Source organism: Lipophrys pholis (assembly GCF_963383615.2).
Source record: "Lipophrys pholis genome assembly, chromosome: 1".
Classification (NCBI taxonomy): domain Eukaryota; kingdom Metazoa; phylum Chordata; class Actinopteri; order Blenniiformes; family Blenniidae; genus Lipophrys; species Lipophrys pholis.
Window position 1 is genome coordinate 18,290,498 of NC_137635.1, and position 13,527 is coordinate 18,304,024.

Genomic DNA, 13,527 nt, shown 5'->3' on the forward strand with positions numbered 1-13,527 from the left:
TGGACCTCGTTTTGCTGACTCATGTTTTCCCTCCTCTCTTCAGACTCAGTGTGTGCTGCTCCGTTTTTGGATCTCCGGTTCTCGACTCCAGCTGCCTGACCCCCGCCAGGCCTCTACCACTCTGGTGGAACCACCTGTTCCAATAAACTGTCTTTTATTCTCTGCAGTCCATCTCCTCGTCAGCTTTTGGGTCCGACACTCACCACAAACCGTAACACTGATTGAGGCTCAAATCAGCTCAATAAATTAGAACGCATTGCTGTAATTGCCTAAATAAATAGCTAAAACTACTCAAATGATAATGATTTCAAAAATACAATAAAAATAATTCAACTAAAATCATTAAAATTTCAACCAGAGGTTTTGTTTATGGAAAGAAAAAGGAAAATAGGTAAAGGAAGAATGAGGAAAAGAAAAGTCGAAGACAGAAAGAAGAATTAGAAAAGTATTGCTGGTTTAGTTAAAACTGCTCTGAAGCAGCTATAAAGAGTTAAATATCTAAAGCAGCTGGAATTGCCCCGCTGCTTACAGTTTTAATGTAAACAAACAAATATTCTCCTCCTTGAATGAGAGGCTGCCAGTGGGGAATCCAAATGGGCCGACAATATGGCGGCTCCCGAGAGATCGCCGCCATATTGTTCTGCCATTTTGTTCTGAATCACCACCACAGCGCCACTCTCGGTGGGAGGCGGTAGTACATGAAATATGGCCGCTTCCTGCAGGTCGCCGCCATTTTGTTCCAAAGCACAATCACAGCGCCACCGTCGGTGGGAGGCAAGAGTACATGATCCGCAGTGCGACCTTGCTTCTCCAGAATTGAAACTCCGCCAGTGCGGTATCAAGATGGTGGCTTACGGGCGCTGACATACTTGTTTGCGGGCGCTGACATAGTTGTTAGCGGTTGCCGCCATAATGGCACACGGTCAGCGCCATACTATTCTCAAAATTGAAACCCCGCCAGTGCGGTATCAAATAATGGCGGCGTAAGGGCGCCGTCATACTTGTTTGTGGTTGCCGACATGCTTGTTTACGGTCACCGCCATACTTGTATGTGGTCGCCGCCATATTTAAAAGGCAGAAGGACGTCAGTGGCTAAAGTTGCTTCATGGGTGATGTCCAGTTCTGGGAAGCACTGGGTGACAGTCTGAGCACTGTCACCCAGATCACATCGCACCAATTAAGAACCTTTCTGCAGCTGGTGAGCCCACGGGAAGGTGGCGCCTGGCGTGGGACACAAACCCACTACCTAGAGAACGTTAGTCTCATGCGCTACCAACTGAGCTAGCCGGGCAACCATCATATTCCACATTCAGCCTAGAAAGAAAAGATTCACTCTCATGATGAACGGGGAAGAATACTTAGAACCAAAAAGTATAGTGAAGGAGATCTTGAATTTCTTTAGATACCTGTAGGATTCTTCTTATTCTAAACGAAATGCTGAATTACTTTAAATCATTTATTACTGTAAATGATGAAACCTTTCTGTGAGGAGGATCTAAATTGAAGTATCAGCATGAAAACAGCCTCTGACTGATCTCCAGGCTCAGATGGAATCACTACAAACCTTCTGAAAAGAAATGAAAACATTGCTATTTGAGGCAAAAATGTATGACTAGAAATGAATTATTGACAATGAAACAAGGTAGAATTATTTCAGGATGTCTATTTGTCATATTTCCTTACCGTCAGGACAAAATAAGAAAAGTGTCACAACTAACTCCACTCTGCTCTATTCTAAATTCTGCTTTACATTTACATTTCACTTCACTGCACCGGTGTCATTTTATAGCCCAAATTGTTGGCGAGCCATGTAACATAAGTTTATTCTGTATACACCTGCTGCGTACATGATTGACTAAGTTGTCTAACTCTCTCTGAGCCTAATTCAGCAACACACTGCAGCTGTAACCACAGTGAAGCTCAGGGTCAGAGGTCAGAGGTCAGCTGTAACCACAGTGAAGCTCAGAGGTCAGCTACCAAACTGATCTGCCTCCTTCATTCATCCAGTGACAATGTGTGGCTGCATGAAGCAAAACAAACGACAAGAATGGAGAATAACTGTAGTTTCTTCAGCAGGAAAGGAGGAAATGTCCATGACAAACCTTCAACAAACACCTATGACACCTTTAAAAGAATAAAACCATCATAAAGCATGTCATTGTTCTTTATTATATATACAATCACTGGGCACTTTAACAGAGAAAACCCAACTAATCCACGTGAGCATGCATGAGCGACTGTGGAAAGGAAGAACTCCCTCTAACAGGAAGAGACCTGCAGAAACCAGACTCAGAGGTGGAGGCTTCCTGCTGGCCGGGTGGGGGGAGGGGACAGAGGAGAGGACAGACAGATAGATAAGAGAGAGATCCACTCTGTGAAGACTGATCAGGACAGGAGGCTTCAATCCACCTTCAGCTCCACTGTCAGACATCCGGCAGAGAGGTTGTGAGACAGACTACAGGAGAGAAAGGCAAATGTTAGTGACATGTAATAGTGGGGAATAAAAAAGGAAAGAAGCTCAGTTTAGGTCCTCCAGCAGTCTGAACCTCTGGCAGCTTAACTAGAAAATGGTCTCAGGTGTCCTGAAGCAGCTCTCACTGTAAACTTTCATAGAAAAGTCTTCATCCTAACCTTCAAATGAGAGGCTGTGTCAGACTCTTTAACTGAAACTGGGATCTGGTTCCACATCAGAGGAACCTGAAAGCTGAAAGCTCTGCCTCCATTCTACTTTTAGAAAACCTAGGAACCTCCAGTAAGCCAGCACTCTGAGAACCAAGTGTTCTGGGGAGATATGGGACTAGCAGTTCTTTAAGATCTTTTGATTTAGTTGAAGACTTTTTAAGCAGTGACTTGGACCCCCTGATAATAGGGAGTTACAATCGTTACTCTGGAAGTAAATGCATGGATTAGCTTTTCAGTGTCACTCTATCAATATATTCTTGATTTTAGAGACATTATGCAAATGTACAGATTCCAATAGATAAGATAGTGTTGAGCGACAGCAGTGCAGCTTCACGCTACTATCAGGTGAACACAGGATCGTATAGGATTACTACTACATCACCGGATGCGTTCAGACTCTTGTTCATCATGTACGGTTGGTTCCCCTGTGAGAACATGTTAGAACTTTCTCCCTCTGGCTATGATGACCTCTGCCTCAAGCCTTGTAGGACCTTCGGCCATCAGGATGTTGATGATCTGAAAAACATTGACAAGGTGTATGTAGATAGCTTTCCAAAAACTCAATATATTGAGCACTCTACTTCTATGATGTCCTCCATTCCATTGGTCATCTTACTTCAGGGAGCAAAACATCAAAACGTATCGGATGAGTCTCTGGTCCTCCTTCTGGATTCCTGTGACTTCCTCCATCTCCTTCAGCATCTCCGAGATCTGCTGCAATACAGAGGAATAAAAGTAAACAAATCAAGCTTATGTTATGTAAAAACTCTCAAAGTTGACTGATGAGATGTTTTCTTACCTGCTGGTCACTGAAAGGAAACCTCCTCAGTTTGAGCTGCTGCTTCAGGGAAAGTGATGCTGACGACATCTTCCAGAGGTTTATTCTGTCTGAACAGACCCTCGACTCCATGAGATCATCATGTAAGATCTGAAGACAAAGAGCAAAGAGAGAACATATAGCAGCACTAGAGAATAGAACCACTAACAGCACAGTTAGTTTCACTCACCTTGATCAGCTCTCTGGAGAATACAGTCAGGACCACCCCCCTTCAACACCTCAATGATCCTGCAGAAAAATAAAATGAGTTAAAATGAGATAAAAAGCAGCACCAACTGTGACATTTACACTTTGATTAAAGTCAAAACTACTGGAGTTTATTTGTTCCTGTCATTTAACAAAAGGAATCAGCACACTGTTGAATCAGCTGACATGTTGCTTTCACAACATGATCATCAAACTGTTCTATTCAACATAAAGGAGTGCAGCTAAATATGTCAGCCAGGTGTTTCACTCATTTCTGCCATACCACATGCATCTATTGAACTACTGAACCAACTATTGGAGTACCTGTACTCTCTTTTTGGGGGTTGCATCCACAGCTGAATGATGCTTTGGGAAAATTTGTGGATTTTCCAGCACAATGGACATGAAGCCAGCCTCTGCAAACTGTGACCTCCACCCATTCTCCACCCATTCCAGAATGTAAACATGTAGATATAAAATCCTGCAAAAAAATAATAAAAAAAAAAAAAATCATTTCCTTTATGTCTTGTAAATAAAGAATCAGAGAAAAAAAACCGTAATATGAATTATCTGAATCCTACACACACACACACACACACACACACACACACACACACACACACACACACACACAACACACACACACACACAATGAACCAATGGCTGAAGACAAAGCAATACTCTAACATCATTTCACGAGGCAGAGGCTGAGGAATCAGATGGATTAGGTGTGATCTTTTTATCAGTAGATATGTAGGTGGATGAGTGATGGTTCATGTGTGTTACATGTTGTTAGTTCAAACTAAAAGCCAACAAGGCTGAGCAGAGTCTGGCTCCATGCTGGCAGCCTGAGTGATGCTGTTGAAGGAGTGAGAAGGTCCTTTTGCCATTTCTTTTCATTTCAACAAACAGCTTTTCAACCCACATTTACTTCAGCAAGTTTTCTTGTGGTAATAAAACAGGTTTTTAATAAACCAACACATGGAACAAAGATCGAAAGAGCAACATAAACATTCGAGCTGATCTTACGTGCATTGCTCCTAACAAAACTATAAAACTATTCCTACTCTCATTAATACTGATATAACTACAGCTACCATTTCATTCTTATTAGTGCAGGCTGATATGTTCTACATAGACAAGAAAGCAATTGTTTACCTTAACAGAAGAAAATCCTTTACTCTGTTGAGCTTCGAGTACACGTGTGAAGAATCCAAAGACGAAAAAACAAATGTGCGCCGATTTAATTTAGGTCGAGTGGGTCTCACCACGTCACTTCCGGCATTTGCGTGTCGTCTACGTAACTTCCTGCATGTTTGGTCCGCACGTCACTTCCAGTGGGTCGGCTTTCCTGTACGTATCTTCCTTCACGTTAAGTCCATTTCGTCACATCCTGTGGGTCGGCTTCTACATACGTCACTTCCGGCGCGTCATTTTGCGTCATTTCCGTCCATGCTTCCGCATAGCACCATTTCAAGATGGCGGTGACCAAGAAATAAATATGGCGGCGCACGCAACACCGCCATCTTGGTTTTCCCCACTGGCATCTCTTGGGTCTGTTTGACAGAGCGCGCCAAAGAAATATCTGCGTTTGTCACACCCGATGACTTCCTTCAGTACAATGTGATGGCTTTTGGCATGTGCAACGCGCCAGCTACTTTTCAAAGGCTTATGAATGCGGTGTTGTCTGGTTTGCCTTTTTGTGAAGCCTACCTGGACGATGTAGTGATCTGCTCGTCATCTTGGGTGGAGCATTTGGAGCATTTGGGCGGAGTCTTCCAGCGGCTGCGGGAGGCCAACCTGACTGTGAACCTCTCGAAGTGTGAGTTTGGCAAGGCGACTGTCACTGACTTGGGGAAACAGGTGGGGGGAGGTCAGGTGCGACCGGTTCAGGTGAAGGTTGAGGCGATTTTAGCAATTCCGCCGCCTACTAATCGTACGGAGCTCCGCCGTTACTTGGCTATGATCGGTTATTACCGTGGCTTCTGCAAGAACTTTTCAGCGGTGGCGGCTCCTTTAACTGACCTTCTCAGCCCAAAAGTTGACTTCTGTTGGACTCAGGCCTGTCAATATGCCTTTGACCAGACCAAGATGCTGCTTGTTACCGCCCCTGTGCTTGCTGCACCTTGTTTTGACCGGCCCTTTAAGGTTGCTGTGGACGCATGTGACTTGGGCGTAGGTGCCGTGCTCCTGCAGGATGACTGTGATGGCGTCGAACATCCTGTTTCGTTCTTTTCAAAGAAGATGGATCGGCACCAGCGGTGGTATTCCACCATTGAGAAAGAAGCGCTGGCTTTGATCATGGCCTTGGAACATTTTGAGGTTTACGTCGGTGGTTCAAGTGTACCTGTGGTCATTTAGACGGACCACAATCCTCTGGTGTTTCTTGATCGGATGCGCAATAAGAACCGAAGGCTGATGAATTGGTCATTGCGCTTACAACAATTTAATCTTGTGATCACGCTCTGAATAAATTGAATGTGGCCGTTTTTTTTGGTTTCTTACGGCCAATATTCATACTTATTCAGTGACACTGGGTGGGGGTGTTAGGAATTAGTCAAGGTTTTTTGTATTATTATTCTACTTGCGTTGAGAGGTCAATTTATTTAGTTATATATATATATATATATAAAGTAATATTTTTCGGCGGGAAGTAAATTTATCTCTATATCCCCTTGTTGGTTTTCTTGAGGGATTATTTCAGTATTTGTTGATAGTTATTATTTTTGTAAGATTCGTTAAAGCTATAAATAGGCAGTGTCTAAGGGGTTGGGGGCTCCTCTCTCTCGATCACTCCCATTCGAACACGCAGCCAGGCGGCTGCCCTCTTCGGCTCTTCCGCCTTCGTTGTATGTGGGGGTTAGCGCAGATCCTTTTTCCCTGGTGGGACTGGTGGTCCTGTTTTCGTTTTTGTTCATCCTTCAAAAGTAGGTTGGGGTTTTCGTTTGTTAGATTGGGTGTTGGTACCGGCTCCTACGGCCCTGTACAGGGTTGGCCCGGTACCGCACCTGTTTGTTTGTTTGTTTTTGCCAGCCCACCAGGTACTTGTTCTTTTGATATTTTGTTAGTTTAGGACACGGGTTGGTAATGGGGTTTTGTCGGGTTCTAGTTTTTACATAACCCGCTTGCTTTTCAGGTTCAACACTTTTTTTTAAATTGAAAACCAACAAGCGTATTAAAAGAAATTTAAATAAAAATGGTAAAAATCCAACCGTTTCCCTGTGTCCTTCAAGGTATGTTCCGTCCCTCCTCGAGGTGTAACAGCAACCAAACAAAAGAGCAGAAGTCAGGAGAATTCAGTTCAAGTTTTCCTTTCTAAAAGTTCAATTCTCCAACAAACAAACATTTTTTGAGCTTTCTGACGACACCAGTTTCTTTTATTTGGATCTTTATGTTTTGTATGTTGTGTGATATTTGGGTGTGACATGCTTTTGAAAAGAACTTTTTGTCACTTTCCACCAAATAAAATCCACAAAACATGTTCATCTTTTTAGACTTTTAATAGTTTTTAGTAGATGTGACTGCTTTTTCAAAGCAGGATTTTCAACTGTTTGAACCATTTTGAGCCTTTTTAAGTGTTCCTCACTTTCCACATTTTCTCATGGATTTGAAGCAATTTTTGCAATTTTGAGCAGTGTTTTTCCATGCTGGGTTTAGAAGGTTTGCCCTTTTAGTGACAAGATAATTTTTGATAATTGGTGTCTAAATAAGAAAAGATAAAACTCTTTCGCACCATAATATGCAGTGAAAGCCACAAATGGTGGCTGTTTTACTTTACTCTTCATTTATCTGCGCCATTATTATTGATTCATACAGCTGGAGGTTATTTCCATTTGAAGAAACACGCTTTCTTGTGAACGAAAATAAATCCGGCTGGAACAGTTCCTTGATGTCTTGCGCCAGGAAAGACGGGCAATCTGAGCTAAACATCTGCAGTCTTAAGTCAAACAGTGAAACAACTGACTTTTAGGAAGAAGTTGATGAAATCTGATGAACTTAGACGGATGAGATTGCTCCGTGTTTGCCTGCGATGGACTGGTGAGCTCTCGAGGGTTAAATCATATGAAAAATGTGAGATTTCCACTGTATTGTAGTTTAGTGGAGATGTTTATTTCTCTCCCAACCGACTGAGGACACCAGACACTGCAGCTCAACACACCATGTCCCAGATCTTCTCAGGACTTCTGTTGAGTTGAATCAGTTTTCCCGTATAAATCCACATCCAGAGTGTTTCATACGACTGCCTCGTTGCTTTCAATCTGCAGGAGAACGTTTTCAATGTATTTGACTCGCTGCTGAAGCCTGATCTCTTTGACTGTGGACCGACGGTGTTCTGGTCTCTTTGTGCTTCAGGTTCGGACTCTGGAGTCCATCAAGCATCAGGCTCAGCAGCCTGACACGGCTCACCTGTCGGACACAGTCCAGAGGCTGGCGCTACAGTCCCGCACCTGAACACCGGCCGTCTGGCCGTTTGGAGAAATGTCGTGTCCATAAAAACACAAATTATCTTGAAGAAATGTTTCAGAGCCCTTTTAGGTTTGACAGATTCACACACTTAGTTGAGATTGTGATGAATAATAAACTAATTGCAGCCACAAAACGGCTGATTTTGTTCAACATTGAAGCATTTTGAAACCGTTTCCAGTCCCTTTCATTCTGGTCAAGAAATAAACTTTGATTAAAGAAACTAAGAATTGTTTGAAGTTGTTGGAGAGTCAATCTTTTCAAACTAGTTTTATGAAACTCCGAGTCGAGGGTTTGTCCTTGTGTGTTTCAGGAGAAAAGAGAAGAAGCTTTATGGCTCAACCAAGAAAACGTCATTGCTTTCTCACATCAAATGAGCTGAAAGATTAAATAACAACTAAGTGCTTTTTGATTAATGGAATTCAAGCTTCTGGTCATTTTCTTCACTCTTCAAACATTCCTTCATGTTTTCTGTCTAAACAACAACAATATATAGACTAATGTTAAAAAGTCAACGGTCTGGAAACACTTTTTTATTCAATCAGTGTTTGATCAATCAGTACAGAAAAGTACATTTCATCAACTATCATCAGACCTTCCTTATTGGACTTTTAGGAAATGATTCCAAAGATTTACAAATCACATTTATTAACCTTTATAAAAAGACTAATCAGGTTCTCTCTGAACAAGTTTATGAAAATTATATTCAATAATTCATTTTTCAAACAATTATGTTAATCCCTCACCCCGAGTCTCTCACACACACACACACACACACACACACACACACACACACACACACTACAGCCGAGGGAAAACACAGACACACTACAAGATATAAATCAAAGACATGATCACATGCAAATGTCATGAAAACAAACAAGAATCCAAATCATCCAGAGATCACAACAAAAATCTACTACCTGCATCAAAATAGAAATAATTGTAGTTTCAAATAAAGAAATAAAACTATGAAAATGACCAACTATTCCCCCATTTGTACATGTTGCTGCTTTCAGATTAACAGATTACACCTCACACAAGATGACTGACAAAACAAAAGCGGATTCAAACTTTAACAACAGAGCTCCACACTGCACCAACGTGACGCCTCCTCTGGAGTTTATCTGCATCAAACAACATCACAACTCAAAACAAAAACCCTCTTTGCATCCAGACTTGATGAAAAGTTTCTAAAACACAAAGAAATGAATCTCTGTTCATGTTTCTGTGACAAAGCTGTGAGAGACAACTTCAGTGTGGAGAAGCTGCAGAAACAAACATCAGCAGAAGAAGAAAAGATGAACAAGTGTTGATGATGGCTGTTTGATTGACACCTGATCTGTGTGCAGTGTAGAAAGAAAACTACAAAATAAAAGCAAATCACTGCACCTGTTGTGACCTCAGTCTATTTCAGTCTCATGAACTCTGCACTGCTTCCAGAGAAGAACCAATCATCAATCCGGACTCCAGCGAGGAGCGGCTGAGTGAATGTGGTCTGGACTCTGTGGAGGAGAGTCATGGTTTCAGAGACGCTGTAGAAGGACAGAATACCTGCTGTGTGATCCAGGTACACTCCCACTCTGGAGGAAGGACGGCCTGACACTGGAGTTTCAGCATTGTTGTGATAAAAACTAGAGCTGCTGTCAGAACAAAGTAAAGCCCATGATTTGTCATTATAACCAAATGAACTTTCAGCCCTGCCTTCTCTGCTGATATTTTTGTATGAGACTGCTACACTAATGTCTCCTCTCCTCTCCACCTCCCAGTAACAACGTCCAGTCAGACTCTCTCTACTCAGAACCTGATAATATAAAGTGAATCTGTCTGGATGTTGAGAAGAAGGCTGTTCATTCTTCATTAATGTGACTTTTCTGTTTCCCTCTGACAGTAGCAGCCAGGTGTTTACTGTGTTTGGATCCAGTGTGAGTTCACGAGAGTATTTGAGGAAAGCAGCTCTGGTCGTTGGCTCTGGTTGAGGCAGTAAAACATCCACTTCAGTCACTCTCAGTGAGATGTTTGTCCACGTCTCACTCAGGACGTCCTGTAGTTTCTTTGGGACTTCTGACACAGCTGCTGTCACGTCCTCAAAGTATCTGAGAGGAGCCGTCTGGAAGCTGGAGGAGTGTGTGGACTGACTGAGAGCAGACAGTGAGGGGAAGCTGAGCAGGAAGTGCTTGTGGTCCTCTGTGTGTTCCAGCTGCTCCAGCTGCTCGTCTTTCCTCTTCAGCTCAGCGATCTCCTGCTCCAGCTTCTCCTGAAGCTCTCGCACTCGACTCGCCTGTGTTTGCTGCTGGGATCTGACCTGCTGCTCCACATCTCTGCTTCTCTCCCGGATGAGACGGATCAGCTGGCTGAAGATCTTCTCACAGTCCTCCACTGTCTGATCAGCAGAGACGTCCAGGTTCTTCACCTCCTGTTCCAGCAGCTTCACGTCTTTCTCTGCGTCCTGGATCCTCTGCTGGATGATCTGTCGACTCTCCTCCAGCCCCCTCTGCCTCTCCCTCCTTTCTGCTGCAGCTGACACGATGTCGTGGCCTTTGTGTTCGTCCACGGAGCAGAGAAAACAGATACACTGCTGATCAGTGCGGCAGAACATCTTCATCACCTCATCGTGACGAGAGCACATGTTCTCCTGCAGCTTCTTGGAGGGATCCACCAGCTTGTGCTTCTTGAATGCAGCTGCATCATAATGAGGCTGAAGGTGCTGCTCACAGAAAGAGGCCACACACACCAAACAGGACTTGGAAGCTTTCAGTTTCCTTCCAGTGCAGACGTCACAGGCCACATCTTCAGCTCCAGCATAGCAGTGATCAGCAGGAGCAGCTTGAAGTCCGCTCCTCTTCAGCTCCTCCACTAAAACTGCCAACATGGTGTTTTTCACCAGGACAGGCCTGGCTGGGAACGTCTGCCTGCACTGAGGGCAGCTGTGGACTTTCTCCTCATCCTCGTCACCCCAGCAGCTTTGAATACACTTCATGCAGTAGCTGTGTCCACAGGGAATAGCCACCGGCTCCTTCAGGAGATCCAGACAGATGGAACAAGAGAAGCTCTCTCTGTCCAGCTCAACTCCTTTCTGCGCCATTTCTCCTCTCTGTGGCTCCGACTGTTAGTTTCACTTCCTGACAAGAGAAACTGCTTTGAGAAGTGATCTCCACGTCATGTGTTTGTTCAATGCCTGGAGCCTATCAGCTGCTGCTCCCCACCTCTGATGGTTCCGCCTTCCAAAGAGATCTGAAGGGGAGGGAACAAGGTTCTATGTGGAGGGGTGGAGCTCATTAGTTTAACTTCAGTCTGGATTGAATCATGTAATTACACAGAACAAACATGTATATAACTTCACAGTAACAATACATGATATAAATGATATTGCTCAATCAATTCAAAACTCTTTTTTTTTTAATTAAAGATGAAGCTGATCAAGTTGTAGATTTTTAGTTTTCAGTTCAAAAACTCAGCTGCAGCACCCTGCGACCCTGAACTGGATAAAGCTGTATAGAAGATGGATGGATGTCTGTTAGGTTATTTATAAAGGATTATCTCTATGATTTAGAACTACAAGCATTTAAAACAAAGCTTGTTTACATATTGTACATTTTGTTTGAGCTGCTTAAATGACATTGTTTAAATAATTAACTGTTTTTTTTTTGCTTTGCTTATTTTGGCAGTTTTCATTGATTTGTGCTCTGTTGCTTCGTGGCTGAAATAACTGCACAACATCTCAAACTTACGTTCCCTCTTTACTTATCTTAGTGAACAAGGTACAAGAACATTTCTAGAGTCCAGCTTCTTCTGTGTTTCTAACTCTGAACGTAGCTTTCAGTAGGTAACATTAGGGAAGGTCGCCCTCTACTGGGCAAACCTTGTAACATGTTTACATTATATTAACAGCCTTAATATTCAGTATTCCACATGCTCTTTGACTCATTTTTATCCAGTTGAGCTGTTTAGTCATTTCATAGTTTCAAACTACCGGTATTTATTTTTGTTCTTACTTTTTGGCATGGTCCTCATTTATTTGATCTTTTTACAAACTGTTTTTACATTCTCACATTATTTCCAGTGACACCTTTGACAACATTGGTAATATTTTGGTTTATTGTGCTGGACTTTTCTTTGGACTCCAGTGTTTCCTCAGTCGGAGCCCCCTGCACCGGGGAGGGGGCTCCTGGTTCTGTCCCGGGTGACGCTGGCTCGGGGTCCGCTCTGCCCTGGTGAGGTGGGAGGTCCTGGTCCTGCCATGGCCTTCTGGCGGTCTGGGCTCTTCCCCTGCACGGGTCTGACCAGGCTTCTTGTTTGGCCCCCGGGTGGTCCGGGGTTCTGTTACTGAGGGCCCCCATGGATTTGATCGTGTTTCCTCTCTGGTTCTGGTGCTCAGCCACATCTTTCCATTGATAATAATCATTTTTGTAATGAGCTTTGTAACACTTCTGGAGTCATTACAGTGCCTAAGTCAGTACTAGGGTCAGTGCTAGGTTCGACTACTTTAGCAGTAATGAGTACCACATACTTCAATGACCACAGACCAGAGAATAATTTTAATTTTTGCCGGCTTAAGTTTATAAAATTAAAACAGAAACAGTTGACATACAATTAACAACAGTTGACATGTAATTAACAGACAGTTGACATACAATGAACAAGTTCCACTTCCCTTTTTTAGAGGAATAGCCCTTTAGGGCTTTGAGATACTAGTTGCACTTGGATTAGGTTATTTAAATTCAAGGTTTGTCTTTCCCTTTTTATTATTCGAGTTAACTCATGGTTTATTTGGAATTTTAGTTCATTTCTTTAGTTCCAAAATTCTAATTCCAGTTGATTAAGGTTCGTTTCAATTATTAACCATTTCAGTTTTTGCACAGAAATTACAACCATAGTTCATTTAACACCATTTTGCATTTCATGTATGATTGAAAAAAAAACAACTATGAAAATCACAACTCAAACTAATTCAGCAAACGACTGAACAATCAATTGTCTCTTTTCCTTCATGCATGAATCCTGTGTTTCCCAGACCGCTGCAGGTTGCAGAGAAGTGTGGAGAAATACCAGGTTTTGATGAACCCACAGAACCTCCAGAAAAAGGGGGTTTGCTTTTCAGGACTCACACACAGTTCAATGGATCCTTAGGTGGCTCGCCATCGGGTTTCCTGTACCTGGAGTCCAAATTCTGACGGAATGTCAGTGTGACTGACCCTCGGCTCCCTTGTTGGGAGTCGTGGGCACTGTTTTCGTATTGGATGTTATTTGGACAATTGATTTTGTGTGTTTGAGACAACTCATCCCTGCAGTTACCTGTAGCTTCCACTGGGCATCAGGATTCCTTGTCGGAGCGCCTAAACTGCATGGGGTTGAGG

General features: G+C 43.0%; 1 protein-coding gene across 1 annotated transcript; it reads right to left on the reverse strand.

The window, feature by feature from the left end:
• Positions 1 to 8,689: 8,689 nt before the first annotated feature.
• On the reverse strand, positions 8,690 to 11,286 carry LOC308113494 (tripartite motif-containing protein 16-like). The gene has a single exon (XM_080469845.1). It carries the CDS (start codon positions 11,253 to 11,255, stop codon positions 9,579 to 9,581), a length of 1,677 nt encoding a protein of 558 aa, XP_080325971.1. The 5' UTR covers positions 11,256 to 11,286; the 3' UTR covers positions 8,690 to 9,578.
• Positions 11,287 to 13,527: the final 2,241 nt, after the last annotated feature.